The 24,249-nt window shown below is 50.9% G+C and overlaps 6 protein-coding genes across 6 annotated transcripts; 5 read left to right on the top strand and 1 right to left on the bottom strand.

Annotated features, from left to right (window-relative positions):
* Positions 1-121: 121 nt before the first annotated feature.
* VTN00DRAFT_7432 (uncharacterized protein) lies at positions 122-455 on the top strand (the record flags this gene model as incomplete). The annotated part of the gene is made up of 2 exons (XM_069434179.1): positions 122-209; positions 265-455. 2 exons carry the CDS (start codon positions 122-124, stop codon positions 453-455), a joined length of 279 nt encoding a protein of 92 aa, XP_069287486.1.
* A 2,102-nt stretch (positions 456-2,557) lies between these two features.
* VTN00DRAFT_7431 (uncharacterized protein) lies at positions 2,558-3,602 on the top strand (the record flags this gene model as incomplete). The annotated part of the gene is made up of 3 exons (XM_069434178.1): positions 2,558-2,668; positions 2,725-2,822; positions 2,888-3,602. 3 exons carry the CDS (start codon positions 2,558-2,560, stop codon positions 3,600-3,602), a joined length of 924 nt encoding a protein of 307 aa, XP_069287485.1.
* A 5,573-nt stretch (positions 3,603-9,175) lies between these two features.
* On the top strand, positions 9,176-10,261 carry VTN00DRAFT_7430 (uncharacterized protein; the record flags this gene model as incomplete). The annotated part of the gene is made up of 2 exons (XM_069434177.1): positions 9,176-9,684; positions 9,748-10,261. The coding sequence occupies 2 exons, from the start codon at positions 9,176-9,178 to the stop codon at positions 10,259-10,261; spliced, it is 1,023 nt and encodes a 340-aa protein (XP_069287484.1).
* Positions 10,262-14,524: 4,263 nt separating this feature from the next.
* Positions 14,525-15,085, top strand: VTN00DRAFT_7429 (uncharacterized protein; the record flags this gene model as incomplete). The annotated part of the gene is made up of 1 exon (XM_069434175.1): positions 14,525-15,085. One exon carries the CDS (start codon positions 14,525-14,527, stop codon positions 15,083-15,085), a length of 561 nt encoding a protein of 186 aa, XP_069287483.1.
* A 55-nt stretch (positions 15,086-15,140) lies between these two features.
* Positions 15,141-16,474, top strand: VTN00DRAFT_7428 (uncharacterized protein; the record flags this gene model as incomplete). Its single annotated transcript, XM_069434174.1, has 3 exons — positions 15,141-15,296; positions 15,603-15,658; positions 15,754-16,474. The coding sequence occupies 3 exons, from the start codon at positions 15,141-15,143 to the stop codon at positions 16,472-16,474; spliced, it is 933 nt and encodes a 310-aa protein (XP_069287482.1).
* A 2,170-nt stretch (positions 16,475-18,644) lies between these two features.
* Positions 18,645-23,737, bottom strand: VTN00DRAFT_7427 (uncharacterized protein; the record flags this gene model as incomplete). Its single annotated transcript, XM_069434173.1, has 2 exons — positions 18,645-21,491; positions 21,551-23,737. The coding sequence occupies 2 exons, from the start codon at positions 23,735-23,737 to the stop codon at positions 18,645-18,647; spliced, it is 5,034 nt and encodes a 1,677-aa protein (XP_069287481.1).
* Positions 23,738-24,249: the final 512 nt, after the last annotated feature.

Here is a 24,249-nt window from a genome sequence, read left to right as displayed (position 1 = left end):
TTACAGAGCAGGCGGGCTGCTTATATCAGCAGTCATGACAGAGCACGGGCGGTGATCACATAAGCCGCGCTAGACCCGATCCGCGAGACTGAACTGGGGTCGTCTGATCTCTGGATCGACGATGGAAAAGAATCCCAGCTACTACTTGGAGGAGCTCCAGCTAGAGACGTGCGGGGCTGACCAGGAAGACGGTCGTGCGGCTGTATGCTGTATGATGCTTGACTCTTACTTCTCATTTCCTCATCTGAAGTATCGACTACCAAGTCTGCTCCTGGTCCACAGTTACCATTGTCGGCCTCGTGGGGATAATGGGTGCCAGTCCCCGCACCCCAGACTGTCTGTCGGGCAATAAATCACCGGTCGATCGACCGTTGCTTCTCTGCGACCGTATCACGGACGTTCTCGGCCGCTATGGGCAAGGATGCGACATTGGGGACACAGAACTAGCAGTCTAAGCGCACCACCAGCCGCGAGGAATGCAAGGTGACGCTATCGCGACATCTTCCATGTTGAGCAACTGAGCAGAGTAGTGCAATGTAAGCGGACAGAGAGCTGACGGGATTGTCCAATCAGGCAATCGGAGCACCTATAGCAGTCTGTTCGGGCAAAAAGCACGCCGCATTCATCCAATCCTGCACAGACCCTGGTCTGCAATGGAACGCCAATCTCATAACGTTGATTTTCGCTTTTTTAACGTTCGTGGCTCTCCAGCAGGTCGTACAAGAAACAGGTATAGCAGTTTCCGGGCATGGGGGAGTCTAGAACCACCATGGCATGTATAGATGGCCTCGATCTTGGCAATTGACCGTGGTCCAGAAGCTTATCTGCATATACGATCGATGAGCAAGCGGCGCAAGAGTGAAGTCAAAGGGATACCCGCGAAGATGGAAGAGGTCTGGGGAGCGATGCACTCGGCCTCCGTTGATTTGATCCCCAGCATCGGCACACAAGGTCCGAGGGGAAATATCCCGGACTGTGGAGGATGTCATGACAGGTTCCTCTATCACCCTCGTGTTAACGTCATTGACAGTCATAACGTGCAGGGCTGGGAAGGCCGTCACGGGCCATTATTGGACGATTCCTCAACTCTGAAAGGGTCAAAGCAAAGTCACAGAAACCTAACAGCTGGAGCTAGAAAGCATCCTTCCTGCTGGCATGCTGGCGAAACTCATACTGGCGCAAAGCTTCAGAGGCCGATTATCCAGTATTATGACTATGAATAAGTACACAGGCGTAGCGGGCTGCGCGAATGGCCCGATACGTGTCACGAACCAAAGACCGGCAAGCCTATCACCCGTACCGAGTAGCTGGACTGGGAACCTGGTCGGCAGCCTTGCCGAGTTGCATAAGCCGGCTTTAATAACTAATGCCTCTTGTGCGCGGCGTACGGCCGTGACGGCACGTTACCCGTATGGCGTCTGTAGCGCCGTATGGGCATGTACCACCGGGCAGCGCACACCGCGGTCTGATTGGCTGGAAATGGCAAACATGCTGAATACCAGATCGTTACCCTCAAAGGCGGCGAGAGATCACCACCTACGGTAGAACGGCCCCGTTACACTTCCTCAGCCCCTGGCACCGGGGACGGCTCCAGGAACCAGTATTCTCCTTCTGTATCTTTCCATCAGATCAGATCGACGACTTACGATGGGCCACAGTATGAAGGGTTGCGTTGGGTAAGCCCGGTTGCTGTTGGTGTTGGTAGCTAATCCTCCTGAGTCGATGAATAATACACTCTTTGCTGTGTACTCGGTGGACGGCACGCCTTGACAGATGGAACCTAACAGTCAGACCTCGCTGATTGCGGCCAGACATCGATCGATCAATACCCTGTATGACGGGCACTGTAGACGAGGTCTCGACCCAACTCGATGGGTAGTCATACGTACGGTACGGTCACGATACATCGCCGAAGATAGGCTCCGTCTCTTCTCCGATACACCGAGCTAGCAGCTTCGCCGACCAGCCTCATAGCGCGACGTGCGGCGTACCAAAAAGACGCATCTTCCGTGTCCCGCTCCAGCTCGCTAGCGCCGAACCCTGTCATTCCTTCATGTAGAAGCAGAGTCGACGCCGGAAGCATTTCCAAGCTGGCAGGGGTTCCACAATGGCTCTCCAGTCATCCTGTCCCTGTGATCAGAGGTCGATGCAGAAGCGGATCTGGCTGCTTGCCTGGGACCGTTTCTGATGTGTGGCTTTCGTCAATGATACTAAAGCAACCACCCCCCCTCCCAAGACTTACCTTGGAAGCATCTGAACCTTGACTGCAGCGCATACATACGTTTGCGACCTGGGGTTTCGAGACTGCTGATCTGCTGTCTGGGATCCATCTTGTCATTACATCTTCTCTGATGCCATTGATACTATCTGAGCTTAGCACTTCAGCTACGCCCTTCTTATATCATTGACCACCGCGCAATTTGTCTATCACGGATTCTGTGTGTGGAAAACTTCGTTGTTTTAAATCCTCATATCTATATACCGATTGAACACCATACACCCGTCTAGGCAACCATAAACCGTCCCACCATCTTTCCTTGAGCTTCCCTCAGATACAATGACCGCGCGCCAGTCTACTCCTCCGTCAGATAACTCCTCCCACTCCGACAGCAATGTCCGGAAGAGGGTGTGCAAGGCCTGTGACCGATGCAGACTGAAGAAGTCCAAGGTATGCACTAGTGGGGAAATGGAAGCATTGATGCATTGGACGCTGACGAAGATCAGTGCGACGGCGCCAACCCTTGTGGACGATGCAGGACAGACAATGCCATCTGTGTATTCGGCGAAAGGAAGAAGGCCCATGACAAGGTGTACCCGAAGGGGTGAGCTTCCATCTAATCTGATAGCCCGGAAAACATATATCACTGACTCTGCTTCTCCGATGAAGATATGTTGAAATGCTCGAGCAGCAGCAGGCATGGCTGGTTACTGGCCTTCAGGAACTATACCGACGAGCAAAGGAGGGCGAGGGTTGGCCAGGAGAACCATTGAAGCCCGAAGCGAACGGTCATCCGCTGACGCATGATGTCCTCACCCGCTTGGGAGCATTGGACCAGAGCAAAGGCGAGCACTTTGAGGAGAATACAGAGGTGATGCAGCAGGAATTGTGGAGACAGAACGCAGGATACATGCAACGTCAAGAGTCTTCCGACGGCAGCTCCGAGAGCGCACATTCGCCAGTCGCACCGTCAAGGTTCCCCGACAACTTTGCCCGGCATCAGCTACCGCCAACACCCCCGAGCTACAGCCCTTCGTCTCGAACGCAGCCCCTATCAGCGAAGCCAGAGCCGCAGATGCCTCAGACCAGCCAAGTATATTCAGCGCCGTTGTCAATGCAGCAAGGGGTGGTGGACCCGATCGCGCTCCAAGGTCCGCAGCAGTGGCCTTCCAGTGGCTTTGGACCCTTCGACGAGATGGACCTGATGGGTTCTACGGACTACACCAGCCTGTCGTTCGATGACCAGCAAGTCAACTCTCCCATGTTCAACCGCCAGATACCTCTCAATTGCATGCCGTCGGGGTCATTTATGGACACCAAGGGCGACTACGACGAATTCAATCAGTTTTTGAATTCGAATCCGGCGGAGATCACCTCGATCTAGGATCCGTCCACACCCTCATTTTAACGCGCCGTACGATGTGATGCATGTATACTATACATGTTTTTTGAGCTCCTTGCCTTTCGCTCGACGTGGGTCAGTCTGTCCCAATATCGACTGTCGGGTTCTTCTTTTTCCTTTTTTCTATGTATGTACAGTGGACCGTTTTGGGGGGGGGACCTTCATTCTTTTCACCTGGTGTCAAATTTCATGGTACGAATTGTGGTGTTTGGCGTTTGGAACGCAAAGAAGGCTACGGCCTCACCAGGGACAGGCTTGGGCGGCTGGGCGGGCCCTACAACGGAGTTTTATCATTTCTCTCCCATCTCCGGTTGTGCTGCTTGACTATACATTTTCTTCTTCTTTGTCATGTTTTTGTGTGTGTGCTAGTACACTTGTGTTAACGGCTTTGGGTTTCTGGATCTCATGTGCAGCATCGTCATTGTCCTCGTCATAATAGAGAAGGCAATTCATGATTGACAACGTCATCTACTCCTACAAGCCCCTGCTAGAGATGTAGCTTTTCCAGAAAGGACGCGACTCTGTTGGATACTCGATGACTTGACGACTAACAACGTGGGGATAAACAGCACGAGCGCCACTCCCAACTCGGTCGCATCTGGGCTGCCTCGATGATGCAACTAGCTAGCTTCACCGCGAGGTTTTCGTGACGTACCCACACGCCCGAGGCCGAAACCACGGATCGCCCGCCGAACGTTCCTCCGTTTTTTCCCCCTGGTTTCGTCCGAGTCCCGATTCCCGTCCGTGCCAAGAAACCAGCCCTGTCGCTGTTTCCTCGGCCTCTGCTCTTCGCGGCGTGGATCCGTTTCCGTCAGGAAGTGGGAGACTCACATACTTCTTACTACTGCTGTCATCGTCATCATCATCATTCTGCCTTTCAATAATTTCCTATATCAAGGAAAAGGCCTTTTTTGAGTTGTCGCTAAAGTATGTGCTGTACATACCTACAGGCTACGTCCTTCCCTAACACTCGACTCCAATCAAGCTAGCAGGTGCTTAGGGTAGGGTACAGTACTACTACGTCAGTCAGAAGTCATACCACTTAGATACCTACTATGTCGACAGGGAACCTAGAGTCCTAGACAAAAAAGCAAGTCCCAACTTGTTATTAAGCGGTCTAGAGGAACAAAATAGTTCGGAATCCAATTTAAAGAAAAGAGACACCAACCACTCACAGCGTCTCGCTACACTGTACTCCGCGGAGCTTGTAAAATTGGAAAAAAAAATTAAAAAGTCAAAGCCAAAAAAGGAAATAGATCCCATTCCGACTTTTTTCGAGCCTATCGTCATTATTATATCTCACCTCGCTTCGTTTCATGTCTCCTTGATTTATTTTCTCGAGGTTTCCATCCTCATTATTGTCTGAATCATTATATTATCATGATTACCATTAATTGTTATTGTCCGACGAGAAGAAAAAAATCTCCCGCAGCGGGTAAAATAATTCTCCCGACTGAGGAAAGGAAAAAAAGTTCGCGGTTTTTCATCGTTCCGAGTGCTTAATCAGTTGACCGGCTAGAAAAGGCAGAATACGCCGGTCCCCCGTCCCGGCGGTCTGTCTGTCTGCCACCTGACTTCTTCTACCCTGCAGCCACTGCCAGGCTAGCCAGTTAAAACGTGTTCGAAGTTCATCGTGCTCTTCTCACGCGTTTGTCTGCGGGAGATGGGTCTGGATGGTTCGATGTTTGTCACAGACTCACTCACAGTCTTACATACAAACTTGAATTTGTGTTGTCGCCACCAGGTATATTAATAATTTACCCTGATTGCGATTATGATGGTTATTGCCATATCATCTGCTCCATCGATTGGCAGAATCTATTCAATGCACAGTACCGCGTACTACCATTATACAGTATGGAGTGGTAAATCATCAGGGATCATCCCATGCCATGAGGGTTGCATCACATGAGGTAGTGTATGATATTATTTGCATATCTATCGATAAGAATAATGATAACTCCAGTACAGCATCCTCCTTTCCCAGAGTAGAATAGAATAGAATAGAACCCTAGAGGGTTCTATGATAGGACAGTAGGTAGTAACAATCCAAATAAGACATCATGCAGAAAGCGCATGTTTCATCCCTTCGTTTATTTCTCTCACTGCATTGATTTCTGTTCTTTACTTTTTTTTACTTATGCATCATTATTGTTGTGTAGCAGTAGGACAACGACGACGACGACGACGACAACGACAATGGATCGAGATCACTGTGCGATGGTGAGTGACTATATCAATATGGCTGCTTATCGGTGTCGGTGCCGGTTCCGCTCTCCCACACACGTGGAACCTGCCTCCTCATATAACCTTGCCGGTTCCGGGCATCTGGTGCAGGGAAGAATAATTAGAGTAGGTATCTCTGAGCAATTAGTACTTGTAACTAGTCTGAGATGTTATTATTGTCCTTGGGAAACTGGGTGGTAGTTAAGATAGCTAATGCTGATAGATTAGGGTTTACTTATTGGATAACTTAGGGTTTATAAACAGGCACATCTTTTTTTTCTTGTTCTGGATGGAAACCATGTGCAAAAATGCCTCACTAGTTGAGTTATCCATCCATCCATCCATACATACATACAGTGCAGTTGCATCTATGCATACGGTACACCTATCCAGGCACATATGTATATACAGAAATAGCTATCAGATCTGTCTCAAACGGATGATTCTTTTCCCCTCTTCTTTTCCCTCTTCTTTTGCCTCTTGCTTTTTTCTTTTTTTCACTTGTGGCTGGTGTGTGCGCGATGATCTTTCGACGAATTTGTTGGGTGAGCAGCTCAAAAAAGATGCAAAGGGCCCGGCGGACCTTTAGCAGCACAGTTTATCGCCGGCCTTTATCATTGGCCAGAAAAACTACGGGTCTACGACGGAGGGAAATCGAAGAAAAAAGCACGCCCCCTACATATTATTCATACAACAAGCCTTAAGGACTGAAGTTGGGTCGGTGAAAGCCCTGAAAAGGTATCACAGGTGTCAAGCTGCTGTACAGCACAGGCTGCACAGCCCCAGCCCCGGGCGGTCAAGCGTCACCGCTAAAACTAGGTACTGTCTGACTTTGAACGACTAGATCAGACACACGTAGATCAATAATCGCTGTGTCTACAACTTGTACTAGTGTATAGCAGAGAAGTTTTGCAGGTGGAGTTTTTTCTGCTCCGACAGGCGGTCCTTAAGTTACAGTACATACGACGGACTTAAATACGCGGTAACTCCGTATGTATGTACTGTACCTCGTACAGCCCATACCCGAAATAAGAGAGCTCCGCCCCCTCACCAGTGCTCACCACCCCCTCTCACGTGTTTTCCCGCGACTCGGCTTTCGGTCAAAAAAGACGCGCTGACCTGACCAAGCTCTTTCGCGGACGGCTGCACCGACTCCGGCTCGGAGGTTAAAGTCGGCCGGCCGTGAGCCCGTCCAGTTCGGTGCAGGTGGCCCCGCGCGTTACAGTACAGTACTCCAATCATCAACGATTCGATGACCGTCTGCCCTGTCCGCATGCGGCCATGCATACTGTACGATGTAGGTCGGGGCCATATGACTATGAACGGAGTAGGCACTCCGCCGGTCTGTCCGACGAAGTACATGCGTATACGATGGCTGGATCTAGATCCATCCTCCGCAGTCATCTATTTCCATGCAGCTTACTCTTGTCAGGCATCTCGTTTTTGGAGAGCTCAACACGAGGCGCAGGAATGAGGTCTCTGGTACTATCTAGTACATAGAGCTTACCACGTACTATGTCTGCTCCTATGGCGCAGAGCTTCGCAGATGAATGAATGGATGATGTGGACGACTTTTTACAGTACTTCAATCCTTCAATCTTCTTTGTGACTCTTTTCTGTCTATCTTCCCTTTTCTGTTGCTTTCTGGAAGCTTCAAAGGATGGCAGTGCATGCGGCTAGTACTTTCCAATGGCTTTTAAGTGAACCGTGACATTATCATGCAGCATGCAAGAGAGGTAAGCGAGTCGCTAATGCTCTTTTCATTAAAAGGGAATATGTTTGATGGTAGATTGATGCCTAATAAGTGATTATTCTAGGTATCAGCTATGTTGCTATCCTAACCCCATCAAAAGGCCCCCAGCCTCTGTTATGGAAGCTGAAGCCACAAGTGAAGGATCACTTCTTATTTACGAAATGATTCATAACTGGGTCTGATAACGGCCGCAAGGCGTAAGCTGCGCTCCAGGCTGTCAGCTGACTCATCTCGGACAGATAAGTTATCCAATGTTGAACTCTGCTCATTACCTGTGGCCGTCGCAACTGATATCTGGTTCGCGATATCCCGCGGAGCGGCCAGGCCGCGGTCCGGGGATTACTGCTCTCTAATGAGCGGATACGGTACTGACTCGAATAGACTGAAACAGGATCCAATTAGTATGGAGTGCCAGCAAAGGAATAACAGAGATTGACAGGCACCGTTACCGTGGTTGGGCTTTCTATCCAGAAACTTGGTCCAGGCACCAACGGGGCGGAACTTTCGATTTCACCGATGCCTCAGCTGCGATTTCTTTGGCACCTCGCAAATAAAGCAGTCCTTTGTTCAGTCTCCAAGTCGATAGATCATGCAGGGTGATGTGCTCCCAATTTGAGACGCTGAGGGCTGGTTGTCGGACCGCAGCAACTGAATACAATGATAATAGGACGCCTGATGCTATGTCGCCTTTTTCTCTGGAATCCTAATTGTTCATTTGAACCTTTACGCAGCAGCGGATCTTGAGGGACAGGAGACGGAAAATCTAAGCTCATCGCTATCTAATATGTTTTAGATGAAATAGGTACTGTCACGAAACAGCAGCCAAGATGCATCTTGGCTTAGCATATACATACGGTTTTCCCTTCTCATCGACACGATTTTCTTTTCCCCAGATGGTGTTTCAAGCTGGTACGAGCTATCCACATTGTCTTGTTTTATAGCATCGCTTACCGCACAGCTCGGGGGGCCTGAGCAACAGGGCTAGGGGCATGAGGACCAGACCAATCCGGTACTTTGGTGGAATCAGGACAATGAACCAACTTATATCTAGACTCCCAGGGATACTAACCACAGACATTCCCCAATACGAAGACGTCCAGATTAGTGGCATCGACTGTCCGATATATGCCTCTGATCAGGCATGAAGTTAATGCCTCAGGCATAAACATGTTCACCGACCACGGTGCAGGGACCCCGCGGGTTGGATCTCCGATGGATGACGCTCCTTTTTAGCCTAATAATAGGCAGCGCGCCGGTGCGGGCGCCGCATTCTGGGCGGTTGAGATGGATCTTTTTTCGATATATCGAGATTCAGCCGTGAGAACGAGAATAGAGAGAGCAGCTGGGCTGCTTTTCACATCTCATACGTCCTCCCTTGGCTTTGCTGCGTCAAATTGCACCGGTGCAGTTACGGTTCATATGATCTTCAGATTGCGGGGTTGTGTTTTTTGGCTGAGACGTCATTGCTATTTATTTGCCCCCCTCAGTCTTGAGATCTGCCCCTTGCTCTACCTTTGCCGTGCCATCACTATTCCTGTTTTACTGAGCTAGTAAAACTTTGATCGAACGGTGCACGATGTCCCCTTCTAATGAGAACGTCATTTCCTTCCTCCCTCTGGGAGCCATCATCAGGGAATTCTGTGTGGCCGGCTATAACATTGTGCAGGGCTTCTCCACCCAGGACCAGTATATTAAGTACAACACCCCGTATTTCGGTGCAACCATCGGTCGCACAGCGAACCGGATCAAGGATGCCACCGTCAAGGACCTTAACGGACGGACATACACTTTCGCGAAGAACAACGGACCCAATTTGCTACATGGCGGTTACCAGGGATGGGACAAGAAAATCTTCGAGGGGCCGACGCCCGTGAACAGAAATGGAAGGGAGGGTCTGCTCTTTAAATACGTGAGCAAGGATGGCGAAGAGGGCTACCCAGGAACTGTGGAGGTGAGGGTGTGGTATACGACCAGCAAGGAGCAGGTCGAGACTGCCATTGAGAAGATAGTCCTCGGGATCGAGTACGAGGTCGAATTCATAGGAAACGAATGCGAGGAGACCGTCGTCAACGTGACGAACCACAGGTTAGCCAAAAAAGACTCCTTTCATCCGTTCGCATTTCGAGGATGCTGACCATGTTGACGCAGCTATTTCAACCTCTCGGGCGGCCCGACGATCGAGGGCACAGAGGCACAGCTGTGCACAGACAAGTACCTCCCCGTTGACTCCAACGGGATACCTGAAGACAAGGTGCAGCAGTTCAAGCGGACCGACGTGACGAAACCGTTTGTCCTGCACCCGACAGAACCTGATATCGACGACTGTTTCGTGATGGACGAGGACCCGTCCCAGGTCCCTCTGGACACGCGCTCGCGCCCGCTGAGACTACTGGCGCAGTTCAAGCACCCGTCCAGCGGACTGCACCTCGAGGTGCACAGCACGGAGCCTGCGTTCCAGTTCTACACGGGCAAGGGGATCGATGTGCCCGCGGTCGAAGGGCTTCCCGCGCGCGGGCCCGGATCGGGCTTCTGCGTCGAGCCGAGCCGCTTCATCAACGCGCCCAACCAGCCCGAGTGGAAACACATGACGCTGCTGAAGAAGGGCCAGATCTATGGCTCCAAGATCGAGTATCGCGCGTGGAAGGAACCGTGGAATGAGTAAAAGCGGCGCGACGAAAAGGAATCCAGATCGTGAAACCAGTGGCAGCGCAAACGGTTCGAGAACTTCAACAATCTCCGTCTTGGCGGTGCATAAAGTCGGCTCTATGATCGTTATGTGCGGATGCCGGCACTGACTGGTCTCCGAGATCAGCGATGTGACCGAGTACTACGGAGTTATACTACTGCGTAATAAATTACGGCCGTGTCTCTTTGTCGCTTAAAGTTGTGAATTTGTTTCAAGGCAATGACGAACTCATCGACAAATCAATTTGGCTTGGTCGTATCCATATGCAACTGTACAAGCCGAGATCGCATCCCACATGATTAATCCCCTGCCTAGAAAGTAATTATCCGCGCTCCGCAGAGGCCCCGCTGTCGGAATAATCTCGAAAAAGCACATGGCTCAAGCCTCTTCCCTGGACCCCCCACGCAGTAGTACGCAGTAGGTGATTGTCCGTTTACCCTACAGAGTAACCGTTGCGCAGAGCTTAGAGAGAGGAGAGCGGGAAGAAAAAAGACATGCTACCACGTATCAGTCTATCTCGAGTTGACGATCTGTGCATACAGCAGAAGTAAACGCAAGACTAGATTAGAGAACCCCCAAGCCCAAGCCCAAATCCAGCCTCCCCCTCCTCCACGGAAACTCCGCCCATCTGGACTGGTCTGTCCACGGAGTTAAACCCTCAAAATGTATATATCCGTCCATACATGCATGCATGCATCCCGCTACCTGCCTACCTAGTGATACTGTTTATTGTGACTGGCCAAACCGACCCTTTTATTGGTATTATCCATCCCGTGTCATGCACCGCCCGCACTGCCATCCATGCATGAATGTCTGCACAAAACGGAAGCGGAGAAAAGAAAAAATTGTTTATGGAAACGGATACACACAGAAACAGAAAACCCCTCACTCATGGGACTCGGTGAGTCGGCTCAAAAAAAAAAAAAAATCCCCGCATCGCATCGCCTCCTCATCTTCCTGCCTGATCCCGACTCTGGGCCTGAGTCCCCTGAGTCCTGACTATCTATGGCTATGGCGATGGCCTATGCCTTGCCTTGCCTTGCTCTACCTAATCTAATACATATACGTACATTTATCCGTTCCAATCAATTTATTGATGGATGGTTGGTTGGTTGGTTGTCGGTCGGGTCGGAGCTTCGACGCTCCGATCTGTTCTGTATTGTACTGTACGAGAATGGATAAGGTAACTCCGTGCGGAGTATGCAGAAGTACCATCTATCGTCTGCATCGTGCTGGCACGAGGAAGAAAGAACTCGTATACAAGGTGGAAAAGAGAAGAGAAATAAAAAGAAAAGGATTATTATGCTTTTCTATGACGATTCCTGATTTTTATTATGATAAGATTAGCAAGGAGGAGGACTATGTGGTCGTTCGCTCTGTACCTAACGTACATACGTTATATCCCTGTTCAAGTGTACAAGTTTGTAGACTAGGTAGGTAAAGCGAAAATAAAAACAAGAAGCTTGAGACTGCACTATATATGGTGTACTGTTCGTAATATCCAGTCTTGCTTTGCTGCCTGGAAATCTCCCCACTCTAGATTCTACATAGCTGATCTGAAGGAGCAGATGCTGATTTCAACAGCTGATAATTGAAACCAAGTACTATACTGGTATGTTATTCTAGTGGAGGCTCTGCATACCCACCAAGGCAATCAAGATAAATAGCTTTAAGGGACGGCACTGTCTATAGTATACGTGTGGCAGTTACAATAGGTCGATCCATACCCTGAATGCCGGTATTCACTTATTGAGCTATCATCAGACCTGCAGGTAGTGATAGACTGGTAGCCAGTATCGATATCTAGACTAAGTACCTAACATAAGGCAATTCCTACGCGGAGATGTTTAAAAGAAAGGATCCTTTCTCATGTCCAGAAATGCTGATCAACAGTAACTCGGGTAGGGCAGCAACAACAAGTCTAGAGTCACCATCTGTGAGAGAGAGAGCCCTGTTTGACGACAAATGGTCTCTGGTGTCACATCTCGTTTTCTTGGCAATAGCCTTCTACGGCGCCGGGAAGTTATACAGGGATGTCATGTTATGTTACACAGAAACACGTGTGGCTTATCCGTGCAGCAGCCAGTCTTGGGGCTAAGCAGCAGGATTACGGGTAAGAAGCCCTCTCTGGCGATCACGTTCTTTTTCTTTCACCGGTGGGCGCAGCTAGTATACGCTGAACGCCCTTGGCGTGCACCTGATCCTTTCATCTTTCAAAAGTCGGAGGTACTATTCAGCTACTTCGATGAGCTGAGACGTACCGTACTATACGACATGACGAGTCGGAGCCGTCAAATGCTTTCCCCCGTGGCTGGGGCCTTCGAATCCTTCCGTTCTCAGGGAGAAAGTGAGAATCGGGGCTAGCTATAGCCTGCATATGGAGGACGGAGAAATAAGAGAGCTAATAATATTGACATACCTCTATACATCAGTCACCAGGGCGGTGCTCAGCATCTATCCCGCAAGACAGCGGAGCCTTCCTTTTCTTTTCGCTGTTGCCTAAATATACGTAGATCTTTAGGAGAGATGAAGGGGGGGGGGCAGTGACTGAGAGGCTTTTCATCCCCCAAATTGGTAACATCTCCTTCCTCCCTTCCACGGCAGCAGCTGGGCTCGCAATGTAGCTAATCTCAAATAAGTCATGGGAGGCCTTGTCGTGTCCCTGACGATCAACGCGGCTAAGTGGATCGAAACCCATGTCCATATAAAAACTGGGGGAAACGGGGGGGTCTGAACACTATGAGCATGGGCAAAATAGAGGAGAAGCTCCGCGGATGGGCGGAGGCGGAAGCCGGGTCTCACAAGACGCCGAGGCCGTATATGTTTGCTTTGATGAGGACAATACTACTGATGACGAGTAAGAGAAGCTGCCATGGCAGCCAAGAAAGAATACATCAAAAATAGTGGCAGGACAAGACTCAGCAACGGAAATAGGGCGTGCCAAACAAAACAGGCATGGTAGGTTAGATGAAACAGACCAGTTTGCGACGTAAGCCCAAGGTGGCTCTGCAGAGCTCACAGCCGTAGGCTTGCTACAGTCGCTTTCGTATCTTGCCTAGTTGCAACCAGCCAAGACGATGGACAGATGTCAGATCATCATGGGGGCGGGAGTCAAGGCTTTGAGACCAGGATAACGGATCGACGTCGAGGTCTGATCGGGGGATGTATGTACATACAGGTATGGACTCCTTTCTGTGACGAGACAGGGCCTCTGTGTGTATGGAAACAAAAAAATGGGGCTTAAAAGCGGCACTGGAAAACACATGTAACGGTCTGTACACATTGAATGAAAGATATGAAATTACAGTATGTTTGGGCCTGGCCTGCGCTTTACCTGGCCGCGTCTCGACCGAAATCTCAGCTTGTCCGTCTGGTCAAAGCCTCACCGATGCTTGCTATGCGGACTCCATACCATCGGGAAAGTAGCTTCGACCTTAAGGAACCTTTTTTGCAGAAGCTATTGATCGGCGTCATCAGCTACCTTTCCTCGATAACTAATATTGCCTTCTGTGGAGATTAGAGATTGCTTGTTTGACGCCAAACACCTGAGGTGGTGGATAACATTATACAGGAACCTGGACGACCCACGAATGGTGATGTCCTTTAACTTCTACATCAGGTTTGTATAGAGTGGTGTACCCTGGTTTCAGAGACAGAATGTCCATCTTGCTAATTTTATTCTGTTGAGATTATAATGTCTGATTGGAGAACCCCTGGCGACGGTTCTAGAGCTCCCACCGGCCAGGTCTCGACCTGCATATACCTCTCAGTTGCCACACAAGATGAGGCTGCAGAACAGAATCTACTTGATCGACATTTCACGATCTAAAGTATGGTGTTTCGTCGGTGCTACCATTGCCTGACGAGTGTCTCAAATGGACGATATCGTGGGCGTTCTACAACTTCGTACGACTAAGGTACTTGAATAAAACAGGGACGGATCACCAGCCACACCCTGCGTATCGATACCCCTTTCCAGATCATAGCGATCGCCAACGTTATTTGATGCTAAGATGAAACGACCCAATAAGCTCATGTTTGGCCATCATGCCAGGTTGGCAGTCCTTCTACCCCTGATTAACGCAGGAGCTGGTATCACGGAGAAGGCTCGGGGGTATCTCGGGACCGGGGATTCTGCGTCTATGATTCTCGAAGCTTTGGAGCTTCACCGTCGGGTCTCACTTCGTTTCTAACCTTGTCCCTCACGAGGAATGGCATGACATGCGTTAGTTACCTTCCATGTCTCTCGGGGGCAAACCCCCGAAAATTGCTCTGTACAACGAATTTCAGACTGATGGCCCGATATGTGCTCCATACGCGAGTACATACATGATATGGCATACCCGCAGCGGGGCCGCGTGGTTTTCGTTCCTGCCAGGTTTCTGGAAGAAGAATAATGCCTCACGCCACTGCCGACCGCGGCGCGGGTCAGCCCTATGTGAAGCAGACGACGACGCTGTGGCTGGTATAGACAACGACACGACGTTCAACTACCAAAGCTTGTGCGCCGATGAGCCGAACGGCTATGTCACGTGGTCTCCCGATCCGATCTCGCCCGCAAACACGGACAGAACAGACAACATCAAAACCCAGCGTGCGCGGCCTCTGAGCGAGGAGACATCGCACGTTGATCGCATTTTAGAGGACTCCGTAGACTTGCAGAGCACGTCTCTTTCCCGCCCCCGCGTCGGTTCAGAACTTGAAGTCTTCGCGCTCCCGCGTCTGTCCCCACGCACCTTAGTCATCGAGATCCTCATCGTGCCCAGTCTTGCCTCTTTCAGTTATACCTTCCGAACCTGAGCCTGGACTCATCCGCGAACCGTTGAAGAGAGATCGGGAACGAGCATCGTGCACCATGGCGTCAGCGCACGGAGATCTCAGGCATCTGCTGCCCGGCACATACAAGCGTCTCATCGCGTCTTGGCTGGAGGAGGACTGCCCCAGCTTCGACTACGGTGGCTTTGTCGTGGGGGAGTCTGAGGGTGAGGCCCGTTTGCTTGGCAAGAGCAAGGTATGACGATGTTGGCATTCAAAGAAAGGAACGCAAAGCATGACTTTGTTGCAATTTATTTTTGATGCACATCCATTTTATAATGTATCCCGATCTATGTTGTGTTTCTATACCCATATGTTCATGCGCAGAGGGACATGAATCCATGATGTAATCTTCTTTCAAATGCTATGAATTCTTCTTTGCCAAACCAAGTTATGTATACTGGGGTCTTATTATGCTTTCGTTCATATTGTGTTTAGTTCTGCTTTCTTCTTTTTTGGCGTTTCTCCCATAGTCCTGCTGACATGTTGACCTGCGGGTTAGGGTGTGGTTGCCGGTGTCCCCTTTTTCGAGGAGGTCTTCTCGCAGTTGGGCTGCACGTAGGTCCCCCCATGGGAAATTTGGTTTATGCTCATCTTTTGGCCCTCCTCATAATCTACATGCTAGGAGAGAACAAATGCTAACGTCCTCCCAGTGTCGAGTGGCACGTCAAGGAAGGTGAGACCATCGAACCGGTCAAGCATTGCGCGACGGTCAGAGGTCCCATCCGGAAGATCCTCCTCGGTGAACGGGTGGCTCTGAACATCCTCGCCCGCTGCTCGGGCGTCGCAACCAAGAGCGCATCCCTGGTCAAGGCCCTCCGCTCGTACGGCTGGAATGGCACCCTCGCGGGAACCCGCAAGACGACTCCCGGCTTCCGCATCGTGGAGAAGTACGGCATCCTTGTCGGCGGCGCCGACCCGCACCGCCACGACCTCAGCTCCATGACCATGCTCAAGGACAACCACGTCTGGGCCTGCGCCAACAAGCACGGCGCGACCCAGTCGATCGAGTCCATCGCCGCAGCCATCCCGATGGCTGTCGAGGCTGCCAGGGCGGCCGGTGGCTTCGCGACAAAGATCGAGGTCGAGTGCCGCAGCATCGAGGAGGCCAACGCGGCCATCGCCTCCGGCGCGGACGTCATCATGCTCGACAACTTCACCGCCAACGGCGTGCGTGACGTGGCGCGGCGGCTGAAGCAGGAGTGGGCGGCCAAGGGCAAGCCGCCGGGTACGTTCCTGATCGAGGTCAGCGGCGGCTTGACCGAGAGCAACGTGGAGGCGTACGCGTGTCCGGACGTGGACATCCTCTCGACGAGCTCGATCCACCAGGGTACGGGCATCGTCGACTTCTCGCTCAAGGTGTCTTTGCGGTAGGATGAAGACTGAGCGAGACGAGCTAGAGCTATCCTGGACGGATAGGTTAGGTACCGTACAGCACACATGCAAAAAAAAGTACCTAATGTACATAGATACATACGATTAGCGATGGATATACGTCATGAATGAAGAAGGCAGTATTACAAATATGAATGTGAAGTTACGCTATGCTAAATGCCAACAATGAAAGCTCGAATCGTGCATACTTCCATTTAGACATGCAAATGATCCCCCAAATAAAGCCCCAAAGCAAAAGAGATTCCATATAATTATATAACACCTCAAGAGGAACAACGAACATCTCCAGAAGGTGGAATAGTATCTATCAAAAGAAAATCTCTAGCTAGCTAGACCCGTTGATTACAAGCACAGCACTACACATACGAATCAATAGATATAGCTCCTTCCTCCTTCCTCCTTCTCCTCCTCCACCGATTCCCAAACTTGATAAACTTGATAAACCTAACCGAAGAACAGGCAAGACCTGCATGCGCACTACTAAGGAACGCGCTTCGGTCGCCTATATACATATCATCCGGATTTCAGTCCAGCAGTCGTACTTCTAGTAGTGGTATGATCTATGTCTATGACTATGACTATGACATTGGATGGATAAGATAACTATATATGACTGAGTATACTATACACTATTAATGCGATATGAGATAGATACACATGTTTGAGTCTGAGTGGGTGAGTAGGGAGTGAGGAGGCACATTTATTTGTTATTTTTTTTCTTTTAGTCTCTTCCCCTTTTTTTTCTTCTCTTTCTCTTTCTTGATCTCAACTATATGACCACATTATATTGGGTTATTTATTATCCATTTATACTTATATTATATATAGTACATGTACAAGCAAAGCAAGGCAAGGCCTAATTATCTATTACTGTTGTTATTATCCATTTATTCAGTTTATTGATGTTCATCTATCTATCTATCCAGCTAGGTAGATTGGTAGCTAGCTAGCTTATCGAGATGGGTACCTCTTTTCTCTCTCTCTCTCTCTCTCTCTCTCTCTATATATTCCTCCCTCAAATATACCTTGATGTACATCCAGTACATACACATATCTTCCTAGATATCCTAGATTAGATACCCAAGGTAGTCAGTCGGCAACAGACAGACAGACAGCCCTAGGAGACGATACTAATAGAATAGAATATGGACCAAAGATAAAGGAGAACACCAACACCAATCGATCCTGATTAAAAGTTCTAGGCTTTCTAAGTCTACCTTTATTTATAGAGAGAGAAAGGTATCGAGGCAGTCTCAACTGAAATGGAACTCGAGGGATAAATAATAAATAGTATTATACTTTCTAATATGGTAATGTACAGTCCAAAAGACAGTATCTCCCAGGGCTACCAACAGGAGAAATTGCATACATAGAAACCCAACTACTACTACACGCATTACATTTACTTCACCAGAGACGGCAGGAAAGAGAGAAATAAAACTGGAATATAGGCCAAAACTTCATTCATTAATATTCATGTCAAGGGAATATATTATACCAGGTATATTCATAACTCTACCATAACATACCCTACTCTAACCTACCGTAGCCGCATAATAAGCAAATAGAATAAAAATAAAATAAATAGCAGGAACCTTGACGTCGGCTTGGTTCTCATCATCTCAATCATTATTCAACCTAGGCGTCACATCACGTCACGTCACATCACATCACATGCGTCAATTCAATCAATCGGTAAGCGAGAAACCAACAATCCGTTGTCATGAGAAGGTCCAAAATGTAAAGGAGAATAAGCAACGCCTTCTTATTCAAAAAGAAGAAAGGAAAAAAAAAGAAAACCAAGACAAATGAGATGTAGAAAGTCTAAACAAAATGAACTCAAGGGGAGAAAGAAGAAAAGGAAGAAAAGTGGAAGCGGGTTGGTAATGCGCGAGAAAAGAAGGAAAAAAGGAAAGAAGAGGATTTCGAGTTTTGCGGTCGAAGATCAAGCCAAACCTAGGCCCGAGGTTAAGTGGACAATCGTAAGGGTGGGTCATCACAAACGTAGAGACGCAAGGTGGAAATAATCAAGGAAGACCAAAACCGGAATCAAAGAATCTCATAAAGTAAACTCTCAATTCAAAACGCCAAAAGGGTATATATATATTTTTTGCTCCTGAAAACACTAAACAAGCTAGAGGACCACCGCTCACACCTCAATATCGACCGTAATCCCCTCCACCCCATCCGAGCTCTCATCCTCATCTCGACGGTACCCATAATCACTATCACGGCTCTCCGCCATTGAGATGCGCTTCCTCTCATCAGTATCATCCTCAGAGGATCGGAGATTCTGCCCTCTGCTTCTAGACCGGGTGTGACTTCTGGCACGCTGGGCCGCGGCTGCAGCTTCTCTCCGCATGCGTTCCCTCTCCAGCTGGGCTCGGAGTTCCTCGTTCTTCGCGCTTCGCTCTTCGAGCCGCTTACGAGCCTCGTTGCGATCAAGCAGACGCGCCTCCCGCTCAGCCTTCAATCTGCGCTCCAGCTCGCGAAGACGCTGGATCCACTTCTCCTGATTGGGTTCGTTGGCACCGTGTCCCTGCTGAGAGTTGGAGGGATTCGACACCGCCCCAGCGCTATTGACCAGCGTCGTACCCGACAAGTTAGACGGTTGAGGGATTCCCGTTGCGCTTCGTGTCAAGCTTCTATCTGAGCGGGATGCCGGTTGACTTCCATTCCCGGAGCCGCTTTCGACCGTCGAGGTGGAATTATGACGGACCAACGACGATGCTGCGTTGTTACCTGGGCTCCTCATTGAGTTACGAGCAGCCACGCGCTCTGGGCCTTGTCCCACTTGAGCAGTTGCGGCCACAGCTGCTGCGGATGCTGAGACACGAGCTCTCGAGTTCGACTGAAGCAAGTTGAGTTCTGCTTTCAGAAGCCTGTTCTCGCCTCTGAGCTTGGCGATCTCCGGTGATGAGGTGAGGGAAGAGGAGGTTCTCTTGTGCTGGTTGGTCCGCAGATTCTTTACCGCTTCTTCCAGACGGTCAAGCCTCTTGAGCTTTAGACTAAGGTTGTGCTCGAGAGTCTGATACTGCTTGGTCAGATCACGTTCAACAGCCTTGATGCGAGACTTGAAACCAGCGATCAGGTTCTCCACAGTCTTAACTGCTAGGAGAAGGTTGCGGCTGAACCCAGGCCAGAAGAGAATATTGCCGATAACCTCCTGGCTGGGCAGGTTGCCGTTGATCAGACTATTCGAGTGCGCCCAATCAGGACCGCACATGGCTGACAGACGCTTCCAGATAGTGAGGAACATCGCATTCCGCTCGCTGAGCTGGTCCTTGTACTGCTGCTCAAGGTTCCCGTACCGCTTGCGATCCTGGTTCCTGGCAGCCTCGAGGTCTGAAATCCGCGAGTTATTTTGCGTCAAAGTCCGTGACGCCTGCTGGTGGGACTTGAGGGCCTGCTCAAACGAGTGCTTGTCAGCACGGCGAGCCTGTCGTTCACGCTCCAGGAGGTCAGCCAGCTTGCGAGATTCCAATCCATGACTCTCCAGGAGAGCTTCCCGGTTCTTCAAGAGCGATTCCCGCTCGTCGAGCTTTGACCGGGTGCTTTCAAGCTCCAGCGCAGTCGACTCCAGCTCCTTCTGGAGCTTCACAATGTTGTTCAGGAGACTAGATCTGGTGCCATTCAGATCACCAAGGGCCTCACGGAGACCATCCTCCAGCTCAGTGAGCCGCTCCTTCCAAGTCGTTGCCTCAATCTCCCTAGCAGAGAGGTTCTTCTTAAGCTTCCTGACCTCCTCCTTGGCGGCAGTAGCCTCCCGGTTCAACTCGTTCATCATCCGCTGGACCTCCTGTTTCTCCTTGCTTCCGACAACCTCTCGCTGGTGTCTCTCTTCAGCGAGACGGTGCTCCAGCTCCCTGGTCTTTTCCTTCTCGCTCTGGAGATTCATGTGAGTCGTCTTCAGCTCGGATTCCAAATCACCAATCTTGATCTTATCGCCATCCTGCTCTTCGCGGAGGAACGCGATCTCGTTCTGGCTCGACTCCAGCTGAACGGTGAGTCTCTGGACCTTGTTGTTCGCCTCGAAGAGGCTCTTCTCCAGCGACTCAATTTCTCTATTGGCGTCATCCAGTTCCTGCTGCACAGACTTGTACTTCTGCAGGTTGCTCTGTGCATCTTCCTCGAGCCTGATTATGCCCTCACTTGCGGAGCGCATCTCCGCCTGCAATGCATTGAGATTCTCCTCTTGGCTCCTCAGTTGCGCTTGCAGGTGCTGGCACTCCTCGATCTTCTGATCTAGCTCCTCTCCAAGGGCGTCTATTTCCGCCTGGGCTTCCGCTTTCAGCTCCTGCAGGGCAATCTCGCGCTCCTCGGCAACCTGGAAAGCATGGTCACGTTCCTGCGACAGTGTCTGTATCTCCTCCTCAGCCTGCTCAACGTCGGCTTGGTATGCCTTGTCGAGGGTCTCCAGTTCGCTCATGTACTCGTCAAGCTGAGCCCTGATATTATGGTTCTCCAGTTTCAGAGCAGATACCTGGTCACGCAGCTCCCCGTTTTTAATCTCCAGATTCTCACGCTCTGTGTCGTTCGTCGAACCTCTCATTCCGTCGCTGACGCGAGAAGGAGAATGGGCGCGGGACGCTGAGCGTTCGAAAATACTGTCACCGGCGACGGACCGGCTGCCATCACGGCGCTGGCCGAGCTTCAGTTCCTCAATTTCCTGGTAAAGCCGCTCCTTTTCACGGTTTCGAGACGTAAGCATGGAAGTCTGAGCGCTGACTTCTCGTCGCAGCTCCGCGTTCTCTTGTTTCAGAAGCTCCAATTCCACAAGAGTGTTGCTCGAGGAGCTGCCAATGGCCGTCCGGTCGAAATGTGGTTCGGAAGCCGTCGAATGTGAGAAAGCAGAACCCAACCGGCCGCGTCGTCCTGCGCGACCTGAACCCATTTCAGTCTTCATCTGCAGAATCTCATCTCTGAGTCTCCTGTTCTCCTCTTCCGCCTGCTCACGGGCAGCAGTCTCCGCATCGAGCATGTCCTTCCACATATCCTGTAATGTAGCATAAGCACCGTAGCAGCGAAAAAGGAACGTAAAAGCCGCAGACTTACCCTCTCCTCTCTGGCACCCGCCTCAGAACCAATTGGCCTGCCATCTCCCAGCGCCTTGACCATCTCCGCGAGTCTCCTCTTCTCGCTTTCTCTTGCAATGCTCTCCGATCTCAGCCGCTCTATCTCCACTTCGTATTGCTCCATCCTCTCCCTGAGGTAGAGGAGTTCTTCTTCGTCTGGTGGATGGCGATCTTCGTCGTCGGAGCCTTCAGGATCATTATTGACAATGGACTCCTTGTCCGACGGCTGCTCACGATCCTTGAGCTGTTTCTCCAGGTCACGAACTTTTCTTCTCAGATGCTGGTTATCTTTCTGCAGCTTTAACTTATCCGACTTGAGCTCGACATTTTCGGATATCATCTCCTTGATGCCTTCCTCGGAGCGCTTGTTTAGTGCCTCGTTGAGAAAGTGGATCCTCATCTTCAAATCGAAGTTTTCCTTCGACAAACGATCAATCGTACTGCTCTGCTCCTTGAGGGTCATACTCCTGCCACTCCTTCCGAAGCCAGGCGTAGGTGCTCCCGGATGCTTCTCAGGAGACACTCCTTGGCCATGGCTGTCACGGAACTGCCGCGCAATGGTGCCAGGAACCTGTATGTCTCTGACATGTTCTGCAATAGCGCTGTCCGTCGGGAAAGGTGCATCTCCAGGGGGTTTCGCCTTGGGCGTCACCGGCGCTGCTTCCTCCAACTTTGCTACTTTTTGCGATGACGTTGTTGGGCGTGATTGAGAGGCTCCTCCTCCCTCCTCGTCGAGGGTATGTAGGCCGGTTTCGGTGGTTCCGCTACTGTTGTTCCGCTTCTCAAGCAGGTTTTCGTCGCTGTACCCGGATATGCCCGATGCCATGCTACCCAAGCTGATCGTTCTGGCCAAATCCTGTCTTCTGGTGCTATCTCCATGGCCGGGAACAGCACCCCCGGACTGAAGCGCATAATCCGCCCCAAGCGTCATATGCGTAGCATCGGTGTTGTCGCTGGCGACGGAGGAGGCGGAGAAGCGATGGCTCGATTGCCGGCTGTTCAGGTACTTGGGCCTCTTCCTTTTCTCCGCGAGGGATCCTGAGCTGCTGATAGTAATATCTCCTTCACCAGCGTGTTCATGGAATAACCTAGAGTCCGACTGAGCGGGTGACACACTCCGCGCTAGCGTTCTACCGTCATCCACACCTAAGCGAGAAGATCTGTCGTTCTCCTGCTCTTGTGGCCGTTCGTTAGTATTAGTAGATTTCGACGACGTAGATAGCACCCTGGAAACGGTTCTGGCTGCTGCGGCCGCCGTAGGTGATGAAGAAATTGTCTCCAACGACGAAGTATTACCCTCTTCCTGATCATGGTGAACAGCCGGCGTGGCATCCGGGTCCATAACCGTATTATTCGCTTGGTTCTCGGGAGGTGTCTGTAGGCGCTGCTCCTGGTTTGCGGCTGGCGCCTTAGATGTATCATTCCGTGTGAAAGGCGACACCTGCGACCCGTCCGTCTGGTTCTCGCCCGGGGCCACACCGACCAGATACGTATCGTCCGCACCTGTATTAGGACCCTCCGCGTCGATCCCGATCGTCGAAGGCTCCGGCAGGAAGCTCGACTCCATGTCCATCAGCTTCCTCCGCATCTCCTTCTCCTCGATGAGGGTCTGGTTGTTATGTCGGTCGTGATCGTGATCGTTATCGTTGTCTTCTTCACTGGATGGAGGAGGGAGGAAACTGCTCTCGTCGCGATCGGGTGGAGGAAGCGATACGGAGGAGTTATCCTCGTGATGTTCGTGGTGGTGTGACTCCTGGATGGTGGGCAAAGGGTCACCGCCCATCTTCACCGCCGTCAATTGTGTCCCTTCCTCTTTCGTGCTCTCGTAGCTATCATTGTTGTGGTAGTTGTTGCTATTGCTGTTGCTGTTGTTGTTGTTGTGCTCCCCCAGCCCGTCGTCCCCCGCCATCTTTCTTCTGTCGTCGCCAGGCGAGGAAAGGTCGTTCCCGCTCTCCGTGTCGAAGCCGTCAGGCACACGGGATGGAACAGGGCCAGGTGCAATAATATCTGTCGTTTCCAGAGCCGCAGTCTCGAACGGGCCGTCGTCAGGATCCTCCTCGTTCGATGGTGACTCTGGCGCCGCAGGGCTGGGCTGTTCTTGGTCAGTCGACAAGGTGACGGAGGCAGCTCCTACTGAGCCTAGGCGCCGTTTAGTCTTTCTCCGCATGCGGATCCAGCCTGAGCGTCCGCGGGCGTTAGCGTCAGCACTTTGCGCCTGATGGTTCGGGCTTGCAGCCTTAGCAGTGTCGGTCCCGTGCGGGCTGCTCGGACTCGGTGACTGAGGATTGAGCACGTCTGCTCATTGTCCAGAACGCGCTGCGGTAGATGATGTTGCACAGTAGGGCGGCTCTGCTGGCGTTCCTGGTCCAGTCGTGCTCGCCCACTGGCTCGCGCCCGCCCTGGCAGGAGACGCCCAATCACGCCCCTGCTTATGCCCACAGCCCCGGCACCGCGACCCGGACAACTCACACGGCCCCGTCGCCGGGTTCCACCAAATGCCACGCGGCTTTGCGCCGTATTTACATCGTCTGTCTACACCGTACTGCATGCGGGAGCACCAGGTCCGTTATAATCACCCCATGCAAAATGCCCTCATGGCTATCTGTCAACGTCAAACCGGAATATTACAAATTCATTTAGCATCTATTAGCCTGGTACGCCGTATAGTACATAAAAACC

This window comes from Thermoascus crustaceus (assembly GCF_041956765.1).
Source record: "Thermoascus crustaceus strain CBS 181.67 unplaced genomic scaffold VTN00scaffold_4, whole genome shotgun sequence".
NCBI lineage: Eukaryota > Fungi > Ascomycota > Eurotiomycetes > Eurotiales > Thermoascaceae > Thermoascus > Thermoascus crustaceus.
This window is presented reverse-complemented; position numbering and strand designations above follow the sequence as displayed.